The sequence below is a fragment of the Phascolarctos cinereus genome, unplaced genomic scaffold, assembly GCF_003287225.1.
Source record: "Phascolarctos cinereus isolate Bilbo 61053 unplaced genomic scaffold, phaCin_HiC Scaffold_5;HRSCAF=322, whole genome shotgun sequence".
Taxonomy (NCBI): Eukaryota; Metazoa; Chordata; class Mammalia; order Diprotodontia; family Phascolarctidae; genus Phascolarctos; species Phascolarctos cinereus.
Window position 1 is genome coordinate 403,553,127 of NW_027555958.1, and position 25,263 is coordinate 403,578,389.

At 41.6% G+C, this 25,263-nt stretch overlaps 1 protein-coding gene across 1 annotated transcript in view; it reads left to right on the forward strand.

Moving 5' to 3' along the window:
- The window catches only part of COLGALT2 (collagen beta(1-O)galactosyltransferase 2), a 132,664-nt gene that overhangs the window by 104,185 nt on the left and 3,216 nt on the right, over positions 1–25,263 (forward strand). The window contains exons 7-11 of the mRNA XM_020984390.2: positions 6,137–6,213; positions 10,245–10,351; positions 13,838–13,970; positions 15,233–15,360; positions 24,140–24,346. Coding sequence (XP_020840049.1) covers positions 6,137–6,213; positions 10,245–10,351; positions 13,838–13,970; positions 15,233–15,360; positions 24,140–24,346 — 652 coding nt within the window. The remainder of the gene's footprint in view (positions 1–6,136; positions 6,214–10,244; positions 10,352–13,837; positions 13,971–15,232; positions 15,361–24,139; positions 24,347–25,263) is intronic.

Below are 25,263 nucleotides of genomic sequence, written 5' to 3' on the forward strand. Positions count from 1 at the left end.
GTGGAGGCAGGGCTCACACATAAGTTAACAACAGACAAGGGCGCCTATGTTAAGTGCTCTTAGTACAGTGCCTCAGACACCTGCTAGCTGTGTTCCTTTTTCCTGTTTAGTTGTTTTTCAATCATGTCCAACTCTTCGTGACCCCCCATTTGGGGTTTTCTTGGCAAAGATATTGGAGTGGTTTGCTATTTCCTTCTCCAGCCTATTTAACAGATGATGAAACTGAGGTAAACAAGGTTAAGTGACTTGCCCAGGGTCACACAGCTAGCAAGTGTCTGAGGCCAGATTTGAACTCAGGAAGATGAGTCTTCCTGACTCCAGGCCTGGTGCTCTATTCATCATGCCATCTAGCTTCTCATACTAGCTGTGTAACCCTGGGCAAATCACTTTTACCTCTGTCTGCCTCGTTTCCTCTTCTGTAAAATGTGGTTCATAATAGCACCTAACTCCCAGGGTTGTCATGAGGATCAAATGAGATGATACTTACAAAATACTTTGTAAACCTTAAAGCACCATTTACAGTAAATGTTATTCTGTGATACACTTTATTATTATTATAACCATCATCATCATTATGTAACTATTTCTTACCACAAAATGTTAAGCATCGAACACATAGCCTTGAAATTTGAACTGAGCTATGACTTTCAGAAGCCAAACACTTGTAGCTGCTACAAGTGACTCAGTGAGCAAGCTGTAATGTCTGTACCGTCTTTGCCTGCAACAAAATAGCCAATTGCAGCATCTTTCTTGACTGAGGCCGTTTTAATAACTCTGCAGGCCATTTGTGCCTCCTAAAGGGGTGAGAGGCAGAGAAGGTTCTGTTCTGGAGTAGTAAGGCCACCATGTTTAGGTCTAAGTGAGGAAGGCTGCCTGGGAGGGGAGAGAGAATCAGAGCAAGCAGAGCGTTCTGCTCGGGAAGGTTCTGATGAATTCATGTTGGGTTTGCTTTTTCCCGTGGAAATCCAAAAGGAATGAGAGAAGCAACAGAGCAGAACAAATGAAAACGTACTAGAGGGTAGCCTCAAAGTAGTATGTATTTGCTGAAAAACCAAGGAGAGGAAGCAGCAGCTAATTGTGCCTAGCAGGTACCGAGATGAGTTTTTGTGTGGCTGAAGCAAGGACCGTTACTTAATGGTCACACTTCACAGTGAAACTGAACAATTGAACATTGTGGTTCATGGTCTAATTTAATAAACATTCCCATGTGGAGTAAAGACAAAAAGGAAATAGATGTGAGAGTATTTTAAGCAACTCTTTGAAGCAGCATGGCATCAGGGGAAGAGCATCAGCCTTGGAGTCAGAAGACCTGTGTTTGCATCCCTGCTCTGACACTTAAGAGTGTGAGGATAATTTTGATACCCCTACTCGATATGATAAGTATCTACTCAGTTCACGGTGACCTTGGGGAAATCATAGAACTTCTCTGAACCTCAGTTTCTTCATCTGTGATGTAGATAGTCCTACTTATACAACCTACCCCACAGGTTGTCTTTTTTAAATGTAGGTGTTTTTATAAACTCAAAGTAATAATGATAATAATGGTTGACAGCTAAATATCATTTTAAATTTTGCAAAGAACTATACATATGCTATCTCATTTGATCCTCATAACAACCCTGTGAGGACAGATGCTATTATTATCCTCATTTTACAGATGATGAAATTGATACAGACAGAGGTTGAGTGACTAGCCCAGGATCATACAGCTAGTGTCTGAGGTTAGATTTGAATTCAGCTCTTTCTATCTCCAATTCCAGCATTTAAATAGGAGCTATTATGATTGGTTTCAATTATATTGAAGAATATAATTTATATTCTATACTAATATTATATTCTAATTTATTTTATGCATTAATATTATTCTGAGAAAAGGTCCCTTGGCTTCACCAGAGTGCCAAAGGAAAAGGGTCCATGACCCAAGAAAAGGATAAGAATAGAAAATCGCCTTATTTGTAGATGGTATTGTGCTGATCGCATCAAGGTCCAGAACTCTCAATCACTGAGATCCAGAGCCACTCAAAAGAGATCAGTCTAGCCATCTATGGAGAAAAAAATTCAAATGTATGAAAAAGGCTTATTGCCTAGACTATGATGTACTGTTGGATGGACAATCAATTGAGTTCGTCTATGAGTGTGTGTGTGTGTGTGTGTGTGTGTGTGTGTGTGTATGTTATATAGAGAGAGACAGTCTGTGAGTGTATATAGTTATAGTCTGTGAGTATATATACATATACATACATATATGCATACACACATATGTATATGTGTATATGTGTGTATATGTCTTGGACAGATGTAAAACGTACTTGACCCAGAATTGATTAGGAGGCAAAAAGTGGATTGAATTGGATTTGGAAAATTGTGCCGTCCTTTAACACTCCTGAGCTGCTCTCTGACACCAAAACCTTTCTTTTTAACACTAATCATCTCTCAGGGATGCTATATAAGCTGTGAATCATAAAACACCACAATCCAAGGAATCAAAATTGTGAGTGACCCAAAGGGCAACGGAGAGGCACCTCGTGGGCGTGAGTAGCCTGCAGCATTTTGCCAAGGATATCTTGTGTGCCATGAGTGGTATGAGTGGATCTAGAAAATGACCGAGTATGAAAAGAGTCAGACTGATCATTTATTACGAGGGAGCGTGTAGCAAGGCTATTTGGTGTAACAAACATGTTACTGTTTAGTCATTTTTGTTGTTGCTGTTTAGACATTTTCAATCATGTCTGACTTCGTGATCCCATTTGGAGTTTTCTTGGCAAAGATACTGGAGTGGTTCTACGTTCTGGAAAATATATCATTGAAAAGATGCACTACATTTTTATGTTATTTTTCCAGATTAGATTTGTTCTGTTTGGCTTCTTAGGAGAGAAATCAGAGAAGTAGATAGAAACTATGGAGAGGGAAAAATTTCATAATAATTAGGGCCATCAAAAACCGAATTCAAGTGCCCCTTGAAGTATCAGGTTCTTTTTCTCAAGATGTCTTCAAGCAAAGTCTGGATCTCCATTTGTCAGATGCGATAGATTGGTGGAGCAGGTAGGCAGTGCGGTGAACAGAGCACTGGCCCTAGAGCTAGGAAGACCTGAGTTTGAATTGTGTGCCCCAAATGATTTTAGCTGTATGACACCAGGCAAGTCACTTAACCTCTCTGGGCCTCAGCTTTCTCATCTGTAAAATGAGGATAATAATAGCACTTCTCTCCCAGGGTTTATCCTTATCCTTAACTCTCTATTACTCCATAGATCAGGTCAAGAGCTATGTCTTGCTGCTTTTATCTCTATACACCTCTTGCATCCGTCCCCTTCTCACTGCTCACATGGATACCGCCATAAATCAGCTCCTCATCACCTCCTGACTTGATTATTGTAGCAGTCTCCTAATTGGAGTCCCTGCCTTAAAGAAACCCCTATTCCAGTCCATCTCCCTGTCCCCCAAAGCTCCCAAAGTAAGTCTGACTACATCCCCCAAAGCTCTCAAATTAGGTCTAACTACATCACTCCCCTACTCAATGGACTTCAGTACCTCCCTATTGCTTAGAGAATCAAATACAAACCCCTCTCTTTGGCTTTTAAAGTGTTTTACAATCTAGTTCAAACCCATCCTTCTGGCCTTATGATACATTCCTCACCTTCACTCATTCCATAGTCCATACAGTCATTCTGTAGTCCACCCTTCTTGCTGTTCCTCGCACATAACATTCTAATTTCTGTCTAACACCTTTGGACTTGGCCATCCCTTGTTCCCTCTGCCTTTTGGAATCTCTTACTTCCTTCAAGACTCAGTTCAATCACCATCTTCTACCTGAAGCCTCTCCTGACCGTCCCTAATGCTAGTGTCTACCATGGCATTCTTTATTTATCCTCTATGTGCATGTAGATATGCATAAAAATATATAATGTATGTTATATGTTTGGGCAGCTGAGTGGTGAAGTGAATGGAGTGCTGGCACTGGAGTCAAGAGGATCTGAGTTCAAATCCAGCCTCAGACGCTTACTAGATGTTTGACCCTGGGCACGTCACTTAACCCTGTTTGCCTCAATTTACTCATCTGTAAAATAATTCCAGTATCTTTGCCAAGAAAACACCAAATGAAGTCACAAAGAGCTGGGCACTAGTAATTGACTAAAAAACAACAACAATGTATGTTACATATATGTAAATGCATATACACATGTATGTAAACATGTATGTATGTATGTATGTACACATGAACACATTATATTATATCCGCTGATAGAATATTACCTTCTTGAGAGCAGGGATTGTTTCATTTTTTTGTCTTTGTATACCTTGTAGAGTGTCTAGCATACAACAGGTGCTTAATACGTGCTTTTTTATTTCATCAATTAGTTTAGATTAAGTGGAACTCTGGAAGATCTTTGAAAAGATCTTGTGGTTATGTGGAATGACCCTAAAAAGTTACAAAGACAGTCAGTGGCTCGCTTTGTGATCCCTTTCCATTGGAGAAATGGAGGCACAATTTTCACATATAAGGAACTACAGCAAATTTGATGACAGAATCCACAATTCTCAGTCATTAGCTCATGATTTGAGTCATTACGTTGCTCATGTCTGATCATGAAAGACTACAGAAATGCTTTGGGAGTGGTTGGATTCATGTGCCCTTTGTCTTTTCTTCCTGACCTGTACCTACCATCTTCCTAAGCTCCTTACTTCTAGCCAAGCCACCACTATGTTTTCCATCAACCAGCTCTGCAACTTGGAGTCATCCTAGACCGTTCACTCTCCTTCACTCCCCTTCCACTGTAGAGTCAGTGCTGGGTTTTCAGCCTTCGCACCATCACTTGCATCCTTTTCCTTCTCTCCATTCGCTGTTATTGTTGTGTCATTTTCAGTCATGTCTGCCTCTTCATGATCCCATTCAGGATTTTCTTGGCGAAGATTCTGCAGTGGTTTGCCATTTCCTTCTCCAGCTCATTTTGCAGACAAGGAACCCAAGGCAGAATTAAGTGACTTGCCCAGGGTCACACAGCTAGTAAATGTCTGAGGCTGGATTTGAACATATGAAGATGAGTCTTCCTGACTCTCGGCCTGGCACTCTATCCACTGCACCACCTAACTGCCTCTAGCTCTCTACTCACAGGGTTACTATTGCTAGTTGAGGCCCTCCTCACCTCTCACCTGGTCTGCTGCTATAGTTTCCTAGTTGACCTTTATGCCTCAAGACTCTCCTGTTTCCATCTTCCACACAACTACCAAGTGATATTCCCAAAGCACGAGGCTACAACATCACTCTTCTGCTCCAAAAGTTTTAATAGCTTTTTCCTCTAGGATAAAATACAAATTTCTCTTTTTAACACAACACATTTTACAATCTGTCTTCAGCCTACCTTTCCAGATTTATTATGCTTTATTCTCCTTGAGTAACTTTACAATCTAGCTAGACCAACCTATTTGTTCTTTACTGTATGCAACATTCCATCTACCATCTCCATGCTTTTTGTACCTGGAATGTATTCCCCTTTCACTTCCACCTATTGGAATCCTTTGATTCCTAGACATCCCAGCTCAATGTCATCTCCTACACAAGGGTCTGTTTTGATCCTCCCATTTTCTAGTGTCTGCTGTCCCTGAAAATAATTTTTATTTGGTTTAAATGCATTTCACATTTACTTATCATTGTTTCCCCCAATGAAGTGTAAGCTCTCTGCAGACAGGTAGGACAGCTTTGAAAGCTACAGGTTGAACTTATTATATACTAAGAAAGAAAAGTAAGCACTGCATAATCAAGACCTGCATTTTCCATGTACAATATTCTTATTCTGTATATGCAAATCCCCATTTTATTCATTGCTTCAGAATAAAAACAAAATTTTAATAAAATAATGTAAGCTATCTAAAAGAAAGGACTATTTTTAAAAAAAATTTTCCCCTCAGCATTTGGCACATGGTAGGTGCTTAACAAATACTTGTTGAATACATGCATGCATGAATGATGAATGAATAGATGGATGGATGGAATATACCCCAACCACAGAGAGCAGGAAATGCTAATGGAAGTCAACACAATTCAACAGACATTTATTAGGCTATTGTTATGTACAAAGTATGATGCTAGGCACTAGAATTGTATATTTCTCTTTCATTAATTATGTTTCTTATCTTTCAGTTGATCGTCCTCCAATTGAACCCTCCCAGTATGTCTCAGTTGCCCCCAAATACCCAGACAAGATGGGATTTGATGAGGTAAGGATGGGAGATTTTATATATATACACACACACACACACACACACACACACATACATACACACATACACACACATATATATATGTACGTGTATATGTATGTATACACACACACACATATATACGTGTGTGTGTGTGTGTGTGTGTTGTGTGTGTGTGTGTTGTATGTGAGGGTAGGTGTCTATGGTAACTTACTTGATATCAGAAAGGAGATTGGAATCCAAGAATTTCTTACTCTAACCATTATATAACACTGTTTCTCTGCTCTAGAGATATGTAACTGGGAAGGGAGCTAAGTTTTCCAAGAGGCAAAGGGGAAAAGACATGGAATGTCACTATAGAGACAAGAATGACTGTGTTACCTGCCTTACAGGGTTGTTGTGAAGCTCATCTGAGATAAATTTTGTAATGTTCTTTGCAAACTAAAGCATTATGTAAATATATGCTATTATTATTGGAGTTATTATTATCAGAGAGGGAGAAGGTTGAAATTGAATTACAGGGGATTTAAACAAAATGGCCAATAGTTTTTAGAAATAATTAGACTTCCAAAAATGGACGTGGCCCAAGCAGTTTCATTGGCCCTGTTGACGCATTCATCCATGTCATATTCATCCCTCTTGCTACTCTCCCTCACTCATACTGCATTTCAGACCTCAGAGGTTCTTAACTTGGGGGATAGGGGTGAGGAGATAAGGGAGAAGAGGGAGTCTGTGGGTAGATTTCAATGGAATCCATGAACTTGTATGGGAAAAAATTACATCTTTACTTTCACTAACCTCTAACTGAGGTTATTACAATGAATTATAGTGCTATTATATAATTACAATTATAATGTCATTGTATTATAATAATATAATGCCATTATATTATAAAAATGTTTTATAGTATAATAATTGTAACATAATGTTATTATATTATAACCCCTTCAATTGTGGATTTAAAAAAATATATTCTAAGAGCCATAGACTACATCAGTATGCTAAAAGGGTCCATGACATGAAAAAAGCTAAAACCCTTGCTCTGGTCTAAGAGAACCTAAATGTCTGTAGAGACATTCATTGTTCTCTTCCCTAACAAAGTATATTGTTTCTTCTAGGTGCTGTCTCTAATTTCTGTTAGGTCAGCCTTGGCAACATGTGCCTGTGATTCTTCATGGTTGGTTTTGTCTTAAAGAAGACAATAAAAGTGGGCCATATAAGTCATAATACAGTGAAGTTGTATTTGGAGGGAATCTCCTTTGCTGAAGAATAAAATAATAGCAGCAATATTTATGTAATGCTTTAAAGACAGCTAGTTATCTATCTCTCTGAGATGATTTAGGTACAGACCTGCCCAGAGAGAGGGAGATCAAAAAGGGGATGTCTGAGGGTCCTGTCAAGCTGGAATTTGGGGGTCTGGTGTGGCCAATGTTTGGCCTACATTTGATTTAATAGATTTCCCCCCTTCACCTCACCCTACCCCACTTCCTATTTACAGTCTACTACGAGTGTATGCATGTATTTCTCTGTTGTCTGTGTTTTTCCTTTGTGGCTATGATTTTTATTGCCCTTGGATTGAGTAGGCCTGAGGCTGGGTTTATATTTGCTAAAACCTGGTCTTCCCAGATGAGAAGTCTGTTTTTACTCCTGCTCTGCTTATAGCCAGAACAGAGCAACCAGTGTCCCCAAATAGCTCCACTATTGTCCATGTGAAAGGACTGTTGTTAGGTCACTCAGACAGAAGCTGTGGAATTTGTACATGGCAGTTCCCACATACACATGCAACCCGAAATAAATTTAGTGGTTTTCATGAAATTAAATATAAGCATCAACTAAATTAAATATAAAGCATTCCAGCGTTTCTTGAAGCCTTTTCCTTGTTTTTTGGAATAAAAATTAGCATATTGTTGTATTTTGTTTCAACACAACATATAACTCTTAACAAAACCCAGACATATCCCTTTACAAAGTACATTCCCTAAGTAAATCACCATTTTTCTTATATCTTTGGTAAATCTACTTATCTCAAAACTTTCATTTCCTTAGATTTAGTTTATTTTCTACTTGGATTCATAAAATATTGCAGCTGGAAAGAAGATTAGAGATGCAGCCCAGCCCCGGGATTCAGGCAGCTGCAACTCATACAAGGACAGGCAGCTCTTAGTCTGCAGCACATGGGTGCCTTCCTAGGATTCAGAACCAGAAGGGATCTCGTAGAAAAGATCGTAGCCCAGACTCCTCAAGGATTCAGAGCCAGAAGGGATCTCGTAGAAAAGATCGTAGCCCAGACTCCTCAAGGATTCAGAGCCAGAAGGGATCTCGTAGAAAAGATCGTAGCCCAGACTCCTCAAGGATTCAGAGCCAGAAGGGATCTCGTAGAAAAGATCGTAGCCCAGACTCCTCAAGGATTCAGAGCCAGAAGGGATCTCGTAGAAAAGATCATAGCCCAAACTCCTCATTTTACAACTGAGGAAACTGAAGCCTAGAGAGGTAAATTTATTTGAGGTCACATACATAGTAAGTAGGAGAGCTCACATTTGAACTGAGGATATTGGATTCTAAATTCAATGTTCTTTCTGCTACATTAAGTCACTTAGTTGGTAGCCCAGGCAGAAATAGAAGCAGGGTTTCCTGTTTTCTAGACCAGTATTCTACTGTTATATACAGTTATCCCTTCCACATGGTGACTTTCCCCACTGTGGTCTCTATATATCATGGGTCAGCACAAGAAATTAAATGGGAATTTGGGGGGAGTTTTGCAGAAGCCGCAGACACACACAAAGCCCAGCAGATGACACAAAAAAGATATTTTTACTTAACACTGACCTACATATAGCCTATGACCAAATACTTAGCCCAAATTTTACAATAAGTTACTGTAAACACCCCAGAAGAGAAAAAGAAAAAATTCAGACTTCTTCGCTGGTACAACGGGAAGGCCAAAAATTTTACACGGATTTTCCAGATTACAGGAGCACCACGCCCCCAGCCTCCACAATATGGAAAGGGTAGCTATAGTAAAATGTTTGTCGAAAAGGTTGTAGGAACAAAACATGTGCCCGCCAATAGAGAAATACCAGATTAATTTATGGTGTGTGTCTAATGGATTATGTTGTAAGGAATGATATTTATGAAGAATTCAAAGAAACCAGGGATAATATGTACAAAGGGTTGCAGAGCAAAGGAATCCTCCCAAATGTGAACTTTATTTACAATATTGTGGTCATTGTATATGTGACTATAACCCTGTAAATAAACTCAAAATGGGAACACAACAAAATATGGGTCACATACAATGGATGTAAATACCATTGGGATAAAGTTAAAGGAAACTCTCCTGTTATGTGAATAAATAGAAAGCCTTTATTAAGCACTGCTTATGGGCCAAGTATTGCACTGTCTCTTTGAATGCCTCTTGAAGGATGGTGCTGGAAAACCCTGCCCTAACAGTGCTGTGTCTACTTGCTACTTCTGACTTTGCTCCCTCTAAAGTATTATTTAGGAGATTTTTCAGGAGCATAAAACTAACACCACCCGAGTTTAAACTTATACAAAGAGTTGATTTTCAGAAGAATTCTGTTATAACAAACATTTGGCAAGTACCTACTATGTACATGGCACTCTGCAGATACAAAGATTTTTAAATGACACAGTCAGTCTTTTCAAGGACTATTGGGAGAATGTATGATTTATATGTGTTAAAGTACAGCATGAGCTAAGGAGTGATGGGGACTGAGGTGGGATCCAGGCAAAGTGTTCTATTAAAAATTTGAGGAGAGTAGACTTTCTCAGCTAGCAATATTGGGGAAGGCTCCAAATGCCAGCATCAGAACCCTTTAAGCCTAGGGCCAACCCTAAATGTAAAAATCAGTCTCCTTCCCTCAGCAGACTGCTGTCCTCCCTGTTCCAAAGACCCCATCAAAGTTTTCTTATCCCCTTTTACTGAACGTCCAACATGATAAGACTTTGTTTATAAGCTTTACCTCACACGAGGTGTGAAGTGGGACTTACTTCATTTGTATTACGTTTCCCCCATATTTTCCTCATAGATTTTCATGATAAACCTCAAACGGCGGAAGGACAGACGAGACCGAATGTTGCGCACACTTTATGAACAAGAGATCGAGGTCAAAATTGTAGAAGCTGTGGATGGAAAGTGAGCTTCTTTGTGTTTTCCCCCCTCTTGTATTTGTAGATTTTAATTAGTGGATTGGGACAATAATGAGAACTTATATGTATATCCTGCTTTGAAGTTTATAAACTTTTCTTTCACAGCATACTCCAAGGCAAGTAATACAAATAAGGGAAGGGAAAGACATGAGAATGAGCATCTATAGAATACCTACCTGGCTCTGTGCTAAGCACTTTCTACAAATATTATCTCAATTGATCCTTACAACAACCCTGGGAGGTAGGTGCTATTATTATCCCTATTTTACAGTTAAAGAAACTGAGGCAGACAGGCTAAGTGACTTGCCCAGGGTCACACCACCAGTGACTGAGGCTAGATTTGAATTTGGGTCTTCTAGACTCCAGGCCCAGTATACCACTCACTATACCATCAGCTGCCTCAAATAAGGTAAAATATATTTACATTTTAAAATATATTTAAGTGTTAGCTATTATTGTGGCACATCTTCTTATCCCCATTTTACAGATGAGGAAAAAGAGAGTGAGTTATCCAGGGTGGCGGAGCTAGTCAGTACCAGGACCAGGATTTGAACCCGCTTCTTTTGATTCCATAGCCAGTGCTTATCCCTATGCACCCCACCATCTCTAAATCAAAACATTATTCCAGGTGGAAAGTCATTCCTGTGGTAGGAACCTACTGTTGCCAGGGCTTGGCCATCAGATCAGAAATAATCTGTAGCCACATTTAAGTGAATGAAATTTATTAGACCATGAGCTCCCTGAGAGTAGGGACTGGTCTTTGGTTTTGGTTAGGGGATTTGCCTTTTTATGTAGCCTTAGCTTTAGCACTGTGCCTGCCACATAGTATTGCTTCATAAATGCTAGCTGACCAACTGACAAATACTCCCCAGATATGCCCCAAATCCTGCCCTGGCCTGGATCCACCCTGTCAGTGACAGTGACTGCTCGCAATTGGGCGTTCTTTGAATCATGATTCTAACTGTCTCTCTTCAGTGTTGTGCTGGGATGTGGAATATGTGTTTGGACCCTGGTCCAAATCAAAGGCTCGAGTGCCCCGCCTTCCCCCATACCTGCCACAGGCCGCAGATACCCCCTGATTCAACCACTTCTTGTGTTCAATTGACCGTGGAATGTGAACAACAATGTGTGAGAACTGCCATGTATCCACCCGGGAGGTTTCATTCAGGATCTAGTCTTTGCCACTGAAAACTATTCCCCCGTACAAGGTTCTCAGGAACTCTCTAAATCTGTATGATTGGCTGGCTTGGGTTGGGATTAGCCCTGTGTCCCTTTACCTCCCCTCAGTATATCAACATCAGAACACCTCAAATTTATAAAATTCTCATTCTCAAGATGCTGCACCCTTGGAATCATAACATTTGACTGGAAGAGATTTTTGAGAACGTCTAGACCAATATGCTCATTGAATAGATAGGAAAATGGGGACCAGGAAAAGTGAAATGACCAACCCAAGATCATGGAGCTAGTTAGTGACAGACAAGGCTGGAACTAGCGCCTGATTTCACCATCTAGTACTCTTTCTACTGGACTGCAAGGCAAGAGAGAGCCAGCACATGGTGAGAAACCACTGTTCAAAAGGTTCAAGGTCTATGAGAGTCTCTTGTTCCTTTAAATCCTCTATCAAGGTGCCCCATTACCACTCATTACCATTGGAGGCAGCGAGGTGGCCCAGTAGAGAGAGCACTAGGCCCAAAGTTAGGAAAATCTGAGTTCAAATCCAGCCTCAGACACTGACTAGCTGTGTGATCTTAAGCGAGTCACAACTTCAGTGTACCTCAGTTTCCTCAGCTGTAAAATGGGGATAATAATAGCGCCCACAGGTAGGTACCTCCCAGGGTTGTGGTGAGGGCCAAATGGGATAATAGTTGTAAAGTGCTTAGCAGAGTGCCTGGTATATAGTAGGCACCCTATAAATATCTGCTCCCTTCCCCTTCATTTAGCCGGGTGGCTAGCTGCTACGAAGATAGTATTTCAAATCAATCTTTCTCGTGGAATGCCTTTAGAATCTCAGGGATAGGAGGGAATGGATACCTGAGGAGAAAGGGAGAATTTGTTAGGAGATGAAACTAGCATGAGCTAATCCATTGTGGGTTTGGATTTTGGGGTTTGGTCAGCTGGACCCCAAGCCTGTATAGACCTGTTTCTCTGTGCACTTGGTCTAAGTCTGTCTCCGTTTTTAGTTTTCACTTGCTAAAGGCATCCAGCCTACTCATAATCTTCTCAATCTGCTTTAGCCATCACTGTCCATATTTTTCCCAACTATAATGTTTGATTCGTGTCCCTTAAACAAGAGAGCCAGAGGTTGTACAGAACATGGGCAGAGCTGCCCTTCCTGATTCCTGCTGGTCACATAGAAGCATGTGCTTCAGTGCTTTGGAGATAACAAAGTCCCTGATGGCTTTGCGGGACTCCACTCTGAGAGTGCTTTGGAGCTGATGAATTTCTTGGCTGCTTTCCGTGACTCAGATGTGAAGGGTCCTTTGGGGCTGTTGGAGCCATTCCTGTATAAACCACTGAGGGAAGAACTAAGGAATCGAGGAACTTTCCAAAGGGAGTGCCTGTACCCCAGTTCCTTTTTCCTCTCCCCCCTCCAGGGGACATCCCCCAACTCTAAAACTTCCCATGAAGAGGGTGAGGTAAGAGAAGCTCACTCTTCCCCCCACACACACCCCAACCACCATCTAGCTGTGAGTCCAAAACAACCAAAGTCCATTTCTTGCTTAGGTTAGCCTGTTCCTGAGTTTGGGGCAAGCTCTTCTGGGTTTATTCTTTCCTCATCTTAGGTGACTAAATATCGATTCTGGTATAGACATGTTCAGACTAGGAGGTCTTCTTGTGAGTTCAAGAGGTTTGGTGGTCCTAGGTCTTTGGACTGACTGGTAGCAAGGGGAGAAATCCCTAGCAGCAATCCCAGTGTTCTTGGGCCAAGAGGACCACCACCAAGATGATGAGCGCACACTATGGCTTAAGTTGCTCAGAAAGGATACTTCTTCCCAGAAGTCTCAGGATTGCCCAGTGCCCTCTGGAGGGTCCAGAGAAGAAAACACCAGGGGTGGAATTGTTCACTTCTTAAAGGCCTACTGAATCATCAGCCTTTCCCTGCTTGATGGCCTATGAAGGGACCCTCAGCTTCATCATCCACAGGGCACCCAAAGCCTGAGTCATCCATGCTCAGCAGGAGTCACTCTGCCCACGTTCTATGTGACCCTGGTTATTCAGGGCTGCCCAGACCCTGACTTTCAGAGCAAATTCTTACCCAATAAGACAATGGAACATTCTTCGTCACAAGGGTTCCTCACCTTATTTTGTTTACATATGAGGAGATAGGCAGCTGTATGTCAATCTGTTATTCTCATAGAATACATCCATGAATTGGAAATTTTTTTTAAAGAAGGAGAGTAGAGAAATGGTAGGGAATGTGTAGTTGTTTCTTCTTTTAATACAGCCAGGACCTCTCTTTGTCTTGCAGGGCCCTGAATACAAGTCAGCTGAAAGCTCTGAATATCGAAATGCTACCTGGGTACAAGGATCCTTATTCTTCCAGGCCATTGACAAGGGGTGAAATTGGTTGCTTTCTTAGCCACTATTCTATCTGGAAGGAGGTAAATGATGCTTTATACATTTATTTTTGTAACCTTAGTATCTAGTCTAGGGCTTCAGACAAAGTGGGCATCGAACTGTTCGTTGAATTGATGGAATGGAATATCTCCAGTTTTACAACAAAGAGAGTAGGTTGTAGAACTCTAGAGATGAATTGTGAAGGGTTTGAAATGGTATGATATTAATTAACTTGGAACCTTATGTTGGGCTTTAAACAATGCTCACTGTAAGATACATTTAATCATATGCTTGACCTCTTACCCAAAGACCAGCAACAAAGCCAAGTAAGAATTGGCACCACGTCGAGCAGCGAGTACCATCGATACTGAGATCTTTGAAAAAACAGGGATTATCTTCACAGAATAAAAAGGGGCTTTCGAGGCCACCTAGGCTGACATAGAGGGGAGCAATAATAACCAACATTTAGATAGTGCTTTAAAGTTGGCACAGGGCCAACATGAGCTTCACAACAACCACTGGAGGGAGGTGCAACTGGAATTATTATTATCACAATCCCAGAGATGGGGAAACAGGCTTTGAGAGGCTAAGGGGCTCGTCCATGGTCCTACAGCTGTAAGAGCTAATATTTATGGCCAAGTATTCCTGGCTCCAAGTTCCCCATGCTCTCCACCATGTTACATGGCTAGGACAGAATGTGCTGTACAGCTTACCTGACAGTGACTCATGCAGCCTGAGCTTGGAGATCTCCAGTGACTGGAGACTTACTGCGTCCTGAAGCAGCTCATTCCACTTTCTGAGAATTCTAATTGTTAGGGAGGTTTTCTTTGAGTTGAGCCCAGATTGACCTCTCTAGAATTTTCGCTTTATGGAGCCTGTAACCTAACAGTAGACTGACTCTTTTTGGATGGACCCAGAGAGGAAAAAGGCCCAGATGGGAACAACAATAACAACAACAATTACTACATTATCATAATAATATGGTATTATAATAGCCACTGTACCATTTGTCTGATATACTTTAACAAAATTCTTGAGCATTCGATCCCTTCTTACTTTCCTGTCAGGCAGAGGGCAAACATCTTGTAGTTGCTGGAACTAGATTTCAGGTCTACTGACTCTAAGCTTATTATAAGATTGTCTTCTGCAGAGGGAAAAAAAAAATATCCTGTGCAGAAAGCCTTGGTGATGCCTCATCTCCTAGTGGTCTGTTGTACTTCTGTATCTTTTCTATTATTAGTAAAGCACAGGTAAGTAGGAGTGATTAATTGGTTTGAAGTGTGTCCTCCTTTTCTTAAAATACCAGGTAATCGACCGAGAACTGGAAAAGACGCTTGTTATTGAGGACGACGTGCGTTTTGAACATCAGTTTAAGAAGAAACTTGTGAAGTTGATGGATGATATTGACCGTGTGCAGCTAGACTGGGAATTGATGTGAGTGAAAGAGAAGGAACATTAGCATAGATGCTAATTAGCATGGAGGTGGGGGAGATTGAGCTTCTAGGGAGTCCTCACCCTCTGGAAGATGGAGGTCACCATCCACTACATCTCAATTCTTTTATTCAAATGTTTTTTTAAATTAACAAACATTTATTTTCTCTCCTTTCCACTTCCCTCTATCCCAAATTGAAAAAAGGAAAAAAAAATTGTAATAAATATGCATAGTCAAGCAAAACTTAGTTCTGCATTGGCCATGTCCTAAAATATTTATCCCATTCTGCATCTTGAGTCCATCACCTCTCTGTCAGAAAGTGGGTGGCCTGGTTCATCATCAGTCTTCTGGAATTGTGGTTGACACATTGATCAACATTGTTAAGTCTTTCAGTTACTCATCTCTACATTGTTGAATTTTATAAATTGGCTCTGGTTCTGCTCACTTCATTCAACATCAGTCCATACAAGTCTTCCCAGGTTTCTCTGAAACCACCCTTTTTCATCATTTCTAACTCAATTCAATGCATATTTGTAGTTTCTATGAGAAAAAAGGAGCTTTGCCATTTGCCTGGTCTTCATTTAGGTATTCTGCCCAGGGACAAGAATTCCCAGAGGAAGATCTTTCCCCTTGTCAGGTACTTGTTGAAGATCAACCTTATTATTGACTTTTGCAAACACCAGTTTGTCTAATTTTGAGGTAATAATGCCATATCATTTCATATAACTTTTGCTCAGGGAGGACTAGTACCTCTGGTGTGAGGGCTAGCTGAACTCTTTTCAGGGCTGCTCATCTACCTGCCACCCAGCTATCACCCTGTGGCTCCAGGAAGCTGTAGTAGCAACCATACTTGGCAGATGGGCTAAACCAGGTTGAGGGTAACTGATGGGCCTCAAACCCATCAGCGAGTTAGTGGGGTATCTACCCCAAGCACGTAAAAACTTCCCAATGGAATAGGCAGATGTGAACATTTTGTTTCAGTAGACCACAAAGGCAGCAGAAGCAGGGACTGTGGAGTGCCTAGAGCTTGATCAGACACCCAAGACACTAAAGTCTCCACTGCATCCAGAGACATCACCAGTTGTCTTGAGTTTTGTCTTGCCACTGGACTTTGATGACTCTGGAAGGGAGACAGTGAGGCTGATGACTTTGTGTAGCTCTGCCTCACTTAAATCCAATTTACTTGTGAGTCAAAAGTCATAACCCATACCATTTTACTATTTCATTATTTTATTACTCGGCTATTTTATTATTTATTATTTTACTGTGTTACGATATTACTATTTTACCTACCTTGAAGTCCTATGGTGACCAGCAAGCAATGAAGCAGCAGGTGTGGATACACTGGGAGATGTCATCACAACCCTGCACACAGACAGCTCAGGCCAAAGGGTTGTCTTCTCACTGGACTGAAGCAGAAGTGGGATTTGGCAGCCCCCTGGGTATCTGAGTAGCCCTTTAAGGACTGCACTGCTCACCTCTTGGCATGAGGAAGGGGCTAGAAAAGGTGTCCTTAAAAATTGTCTGCTTCACCCAACCCCATCCTGCTTACCGTGACAGGCAGGGACCCCACTCCGCAGTCAAAACACAAAAACGTGTGGAAAAACTATTGTGAAGATGATTCACTCACCACCAGTACATGGAATATGTGCACACTCAGGAACAACATGAAATCCAGTAGACATGAAAGACAAATAGCTCTTGTTGCAAGAGAGTTCAGGAGGTATGGCAGGCCTGAGTGAAAGAAGGCTGGCAAATGAAGGTCAACTTACCAAAGTCAGAGGTGGATACACATTTTTCTGGAAATGGCTGCAGTGATGGGGAGCACAGTGAAAGTAGCTAAGGTTTTGTATCAAATCTAATCTAATCAACAAGCTTGTATGCCTCCCAAAAGGTGTAAATGACAGGCTCATGACAATGCAGTGACTATTTGCAGCAAAGTACCACACCACCATCATCAGTACCTATGCTCCAACCATGATGAACCCTGATGAGGTCAAAGAAAAATTTTATGAAGACCTGGAGACTTTCATCATCAATGTGCCAGAAAATGACAGGCTTATAATTCTTGGTGACTTTTATGCCAGAGTAAGCACAGACTATCTATCAAACATGGCAGGGAGTTCTTGGGAGGAATGGAGTTGGAAACAGCAACAGCAATGCTCACTTACCATTGAAGACTTGTGCATCTTATGACCTTCTTATCACCAACACTGTCTTCTGTTTACCTATATGTAACCAAACTTGATGGATGGACCCTCACAGCAAAATAGGGATTTAATAAATTATGTAATTGTAAATAGAAGAGACAGAGAGGATGTAAGAGTGACAAAGGTGATGTACAGTAAAGTGCTAGGTTGATCATGGACTTTTCCAACCTTCCCATTCCCCTTTTTCCTTTTCTCTCTCACCTAACATATAGAAATTACTATATATGACATCTAAAACCAAGTTTCCATTGCAGCAGAGATTTACAAGGCCGAGGATCCATTGCTCATACAAAAGCTGACTGAAATCTTCTGGGTCATATGGCAAAAGGAAGTTATCCCACAAATGATCAAGGATGTCTCCGTTGTTCATCTCTGTAAAGGAAAAGGCAGTAGGTTGTCCTGTGACAACCACGTGGGGGGGGGGGAAGATTCTCTCTCTTAGTCATTGCTGGCAAGATTCTTGCCAGAGTCCTCCTTAACAGGCTAATCCTTCACCTGAAAGATGGTCACCTACATGAGAGTCAGTGTGGCTTCAGAACGGGCCAAGGAATGGTTGACGTGATCTTTGCTGCCCAGCAATTCCAGGAGAAATGCCAGGAGCAGAACAGAGGTAGGTACACAACATTTGTTGATCTAACCAAGGCCTTTGATACTGTCAATTGGGAGGGCCTGTGGAAGATCATGGCAAAATCTGGCTTCCCAGAGAAGTTGATCAGTGTTGCACACCAGTTTCACGATGGCATGCTTCCCTGGGTTCTGGATAATGGACAATGCTGTCGCACTTTCCCAGTCATCAAGGCCGTGAAGCAGAGCTACGTGCTTACTTTCATGCCTTTTAGCATAATTTTTCAATGGTGCTGTCAGACATCTTCAAGGAGGACGGAAACAGCATCAAGGTCAACTACCACAATGATAGTAAATTATTTAACTTGAAAAGGCTACAAGCCAAGACTAAAGTGGAGAGAGAGTTGATACACAACTTTTTGTTTGCACGTGATTGTGCACTCAGTGCAGCCTCTGCTGCTGAGGTGCAACAAAGTATGGATCAAATCTCTGCCTAACAATAAACACCATTAAAACAGAGGTTCTTCACCAGCCAGCACCACGCCATCCATGGAGCCATCAGTTATAACAAATGGAAAAATTTTGAATGCTGCGGAGAAGTTCACTTACCTTGGCAGTATACTTTTCAGAAGTGTACACATAGATGATGAGGTTGATGCATACATCGCCAGAGCTAGCTCAGCATTTGGAAGGCTCTCAAAGAATGTTTGGGAGAGAAGAGGTATTAGCCTGCCTACCAAACTGAAGGTCTGCAGAGCTGCTGTGCTGATTTCATTGTTAACATGCCTATGAAACCTGGACAGTATACAAGCACCATGCCAGAAAACTGAACTGCTTCCACTTGAATTGTGAGGAAGATTCTGAAGATCACCTGGCAGAATAAGATAGCAGACACTGAGGTCCTTTTTCAGGCTGAACTGCCCAGCATTCAAACTCTACTGTAGAGAGCACAACTCCAGTGGGCTGGCTGCATTGTTCCATTTGCCTAAAAGACTATTTTACAGAGAACTCATACAAGGCAGGTGTTCAAGGCAGGTGCTCATATGGTGGTCAGAAGTACAATACAAGGACACTCCTCAAGATCTCTCTGAAGAACTTTAGTATCAGTTGTCAGATATGGGAGACACTGGCACAGGTTCATCCATAGTGTGTCCACATCAAAGAAGGTGCCGGGCTCTATAAGCAAAGCAGAATGTCAGTAGCTCAAAAGAAACATGAGATGCACAAATGTAGAGACTTCTCCCTCCCAAAGGATCATAGGAACTTTACATTTTTACGCCTGACCTGTGATAGAGCCTTCCTAGCTTGTATTGGTCTGATCAGCCACAGCTGGACACAGAGTACATTGACCCTGACATCGTGATGTCATTGTGGTCCTCTTTGAGCATGAAGGACAAACAAAAAACAAGTTTTGGTGGATTCAGACAGTGATATTTGGGCTTCCAGTTGAATGGCACCCACATGCCAGTGAAGTACTTCTTGGGAGCATTGCATTGACATAATTCCTGCACCATGTGTATTGGGGGGCATTATAGGATTGAGATCTCTTCCCTTATCAGGTACTTAGAGAAGATCTGCCTTATTATTGACTTTTGCAAACACTAGTTTGTCTAATTCTGAAGTAAGAATGCCGGTGGATTCAGACAGAGTAATACTTCGGCTTCTAGGTGAATACCTGTCCTGTGCCAGTCAGCCTTGATCGGTGAAGTCCTTTTTGGGAGCACTGCATTGATCCAGGTCAGACAATCCTTGCACCGTGTGTGCTGGGGGGGGTGTCATAGGATGGCTGTGTTCTTTTTCTACTCCTCTTTGGTATCAAAATGTCTATCCATAATAGCAGCAATATTCACATCCTTTGACAATTAATAGGAATCTCTTCCTTTACACAAAAACACTTTCTGTACCTTTCATCCCTAAACTGCTATGTTTATCTTAAAAGAACAGCATGGTTTACAATAGAATCTGAGATCTTAGAGCTGGACAGGACCTTAGGGGGCATCTAGTCTAAGCTCATCATTTCACTGATGAAGAAACTGATAATCAGAGAAGTTAGGAGACTTGTGCAAGGTCCTTACAGAGCCAGAATTCAAGCTTGGATCAGGTGACATCAAGTTCAGCTCTTTCCAAAGGACAGGGGCCATGAAAGAGGTAAGGGCCTCATTGGTGGAGCCCTATTCATTTTGCAGTTAATAAGGGGAAAGAAGACCCTTTTCTGACCTTTTGGTTGGAAGGTCTAGAGCCAAAACAGAATATTGGGTTGCCTTCTCAGACCAGGATGAGACCAGAAAATCAGGAACACACTCTCTGTTGGAAATGAAGCCAGCGTAGGCCTGGGGAACATCTGACAGTGGGGCTTGAAACAGAGCAAAAAGCTGTGGGAGGAAACCCAGGGTAACACACCTGGGAGCAATTTATTCTGATCTATTTACTGAATGTTTATTTACCTGCCACAACTAAGAGTCTGGGGGAAGGTTTTAAAAGCAACAAGGAACATTTCCCTTCTTCCTAATTATGGAGGAAGGTGCCAAACTTTTCTCCATCTCTCCTGCAGCATGTCAAAGTCAGTTACATCAAGCAGAGTCCTGCTGTGGGCCAAAAGCAACTGGCACTGCCTGCCCTGGTCCAGAAGGGAATCTTAAGTGTGTGCCCAGAGAGAACACTTGCTCCCTCCAAAGAGACAACATCCCTAGCTCACAGGAAGCCTAGTTTACAGCTTAATGATGCCTTGGCAAACCTAACTAAATATCCACATTATGTAAAATGACTAATAACCTTTAAAAATAGGTACCGTGGTTAGAACTGGTGTTCTGACCGCTCACTTAGGATCATTGTTTCTTCCCACTCCACTAGACAAGACTACCATTTCTGGGCATAAGGTCATTATTACTCTACTTAAAGCCCCTCCAGAGATGGAGATTCTATGGTCTCTCTTGGCAAGCTGTTCCTATTCAATTAAATACACCCTTGTTAAATGCGTACTATGTGCCTAGCACTGTGCTCCACTGAGTATGAAGATTTTGTTGTTCAGTTGTTTTCAGTCGTGTCCGACTCTTTGTGACCTCATTTGGGAATTTCTTGACAAAGATACTGGAGTAGTTTGCCATTTGCTTCTTTAGCTCATTTGACAGATGAGGAAACTGCAGACAGGGTTAAGTGATTTGCCCAGAGTCACACAATTAATAAGTGTCTGAGGCCAGATTTGAACTCAGAAAGATGAATCTTCCTGACTCCAGGCCCAGCACTCTATCTACTTGGCCACTTAGCTGCCTCTGCATAGAACAAAAACAAAGGAAATAAATGAACAAAAAACAATTTAACAGCCCCAGCCCTAAGGGACCTTATATTCTCCTGAAGACATGGAATACATGTGCAGATACGTCAACTTAAGGTAACTTGCAGAAACAGAAAGAACTAACAGCTTGGAGGGCAGAAAGGCTGAGAGGTAGAAAATCAGGAAATGCTTCATGGAGAAGATGTCTCCTGAATTGAGCTTTCAAGAAGGAGAAGTGTTCTGAGAGGCTTAGGTGAGGAGGAAGTGCATTCCAGGCTTGGAAAGGCATGCACGGGGAACAGTTAATGGTCCATTTTGGCAAGAAATGTACCCAACATTATCGTTGGAAAACAAGTTTAAGCTGGAAGGGAAGGCAGAAGCCAGTTTGTTGAAAACCTCAGGAGCTATTTCTCCTGGAAGATCCTAAGTGGGAAGGAGCAAAATAAGTCACTGAGAACATTGATTCTTTTCCTTGTGAGGACTAACTGAAGAATTCTAGTGGTTTTCTTTTTTTTTGTTTTGTTTTTGTTTTTGTCTGGAAGATAGAATCTAACGGGAAGATAGTTTGTAAAAATCTTCAAAGATAGACATAGAACATGTGTGAATGGACTTGTTCATGAAATGAACAGACCAGGAGGCATCCCTTGAAGGGGTGAGCAAGGTAGCCTAGGACAAAATAGGAAAATTCTACTTTACCATATAGGTAATAAAAGTTTATAACTCATTCCCCTTAAAATAAGCTCCATGCAGTCTGAAAATATGTATGTATAGATAATAGAATCAGTGGGCCACTAGGTGGCACAGTGGATAGAGTGCTGGGCCTCTTCCTGAGTTCAAATCTGATCTCAAACATTTACTAGCTGTGTAACCCTGGGCAAGTCAGTTAACTCTTTTTGCCTCAGTTCCTCATCTGTCAAATGAGCTGCTGAAGGAAATGGCAAACTGCTCCAGTGTTTTTGCCAAGAAAATCCCAAAAGGGGTCAGAAACCATTGGACATGTCTGAAATGACTGAACAACCACAATAGAATCATGGTACCTTAGATTTGGGGCCTTAAATATCACATAGTTCAACTCCTACCTGAAGTAGACAGCTCCTATACAATAAATAGGTTATTGAGGGATGATGGAGATATTGGAGATCCATCTCTAAGATCTGAGGGCCAGTGGGGTAGAGTTGATAGAAAGAAAGCCAACCTCAGAGCCAGGAAGACAAGGACTTAAAAGTCTCACCTATGACATCAGACTAACTGTGTATGTAGACAAGTCTTTAACTGCTCAGTGCTCTAAGCAACTGTCTTGAGACTGAAATGCAGAGAAGGTTCTAACCTGCATGAGTAAAGGGAATTTCCTTATCTGGGACTTCCTCCTATCTGTGAAATCAAGTCTAATCTTTAAGCTATGTAGGTTGGTATTAAGGAGGTCAGCCATAGCCTTCTATAAAATGTTTGTCCCTTGAGGAAGGAAGGAAGGAAGGAAGGAAAGAAGGAGGGAGGGAGAGAAGGAGAGAGAAGATGGGAGGGAGGGATGGAGGATGTGAAGGAGGAAGGGTAGTAGGCGGGAAGGGAGAGAGAAAGGAAAGAAAGAAGAAAGGAAGGAAGGGAAAAGGAAGGAAGGGAAGGAGGGAGAGGTGATGGAAGGAAGGAAGGAATAAGGGAGGAAAGAAAAAGCATTTAATAAAGTGTACAAAGCACTGTGCTAAGGGCAACGAATACAAATAGAAAGCTAGTCATTTACCTTTTAATAGGGGAAGACAACAGATTAGGAATCAATAAGGAATGACTGAATGCCTGCTATGTGCACCAGGGGTAGTGAGGAATACAGAAGGCATATTTATTTAATTATGTGGAGCTGAATGGGTTCATGCTGCAGAGGGGACTCTAAATTTCTTCTACACAAGTATCCCCTGCCCTGTGTTTGCCAATGGCACTTGAACAACTCTGTAGGGCTAGTGAGTGGCAACATGATGGATTGAGTAGGGGGCCAGCCTTGGGAGGAAGAACATGCGGTTTCAAGTCTATCCTCTGACATGTACAACTTTGTGACTGTGGCGAAGTCTCTCGGTGCCCCAGGCACTCGAAGTTACAGAAGAGTCTCTGGTCTTCATTGGTCGAGGGAGCTCTCACACCAAGACTTCCTTATACTGATGAAATCCTGGGTCTGGACAAGAAGACCCTTAAGGCTCAAATGTGGGGATTTTGAACAAATAAGAGTCTCTGGATCTTCTTCATCAAGCACTAGGGAAATTGATGGAATGTCCACCATTTGGGAATTGACTTGAGAAATCTTTTATTCCTTATTCCTCTGAGCTTTTTGCCTTGTACCATAAGGATGAGTACAAGGGAAGAATTTCTATTAGATTCAGAGAGAGACATGTCTTTTTTTTTTGATAAGGCCAATCCAGGAATTTGTTTTGCTTCACTATACATATTGGTAACAAGAGCTTTGTTTTTCTTTTGTTCTCATTTGGAGACAGTTTGGGTGGGAGGGCAGATTTTTGTTAATTAAAACATATATGTATATATGTAATTCTTTAAAAGGACTCAGAGTTTTTTATTTTGAGTGAGGGATGGTATAATACTGTTCATATTAAATGTACACTGTACACATTCCAACGTCTCCATTACCCCCATTGTGTACCCTGCCCCTGGTGTATGGAACTTAAATTCATATACTCTCACCCATGTGTGTGACACTCGGATTGAAATTTCATATCCCCATCCTCCTCTTCATTCCAGTTACATCGGTCGGAAGAGAATGCAAGTGCAAGAACCAGAGAAGGCCGTGCCCAATGTCATGAATCTGGTTGAGGCTGATTACTCCTACTGGACCCTGGGCTATGTCATCTCCTTGGAAGGGGCTCAGAAGCTGGTTGGAGCTGACCCCTTTGGGAAAATGCTACCAGTAGATGAGTTCCTGCCGGTCATGTACAACAAACATCCTGTGTGAGTCCCCCATGGTGCCTTTCTGCCAGCCCTGTGGCATTGTCCCTTTGGGGAAAGTGCTACTCAACCTCCTAGGGCATCACTTGATATTTTGCCAAGTATTTCAAGGTGATTTTAAGTTGTCTTTCTCAAATGATGACTCAAGGAGGTAGCGTTGTGTTTGCCTTTTTTTGGACAGATGCAAAAGGCATAGAAAGAAAAAAAAAAGGTGTGCCCTGCTAGCATCAACAGAGCATTTTGGGTGCAATACCAGGATAAGAACACACAGTACTTGACTTTTACTTCTTAGCCCACTGGCCGCCCACTGGCCTTTGTGATCTTGACACTTTCTTAAGAATTTTAACCCTAGGAATATATGTTGCTATGTCTTCTAGTCATCTGAGGCCATCTTGGTTCCCTGAGCTCATGCCTTATGCTGAAATTAATCCTCCTAGAAGGGCAGAGTAACAGACCATGTGTCCAGAGACAGTCTAACCTCAAGTCCTTCTCTGATTTCCCTAGGAACCTTGGGATATCTCATCACCTTTCTGAAGCTTAGTTGTCTGCTATGATGGAGAATAAAGATAGTCAACAAAACTTTTAATGAGGTTAATGAAGGGGCAATGTGGTATGGTGGGTAGAGTATTGAATTCAGAATCAGGAATGACCTGGGTTCAAAGCCTAACTCTGATATTTATAGCTGTATGACCTCTCTGGACTTGGGTTTTCTCATATGTAAAATGGAAAAAATAGTATGTTAGCATTATTAATAATAATAGTATTATTATCACTGTGTTGTTTTGAGGCTCAAATCAGATCATGTATGTGAAGCCCTCTGCAAACATTAAAGTGCTGTATAAATATCAGTTATTATTGTTATTAGAAATGCCATATAAACTTAGTTGCCTCCAAGGAAAACACAAAACAGATCCTAAGTG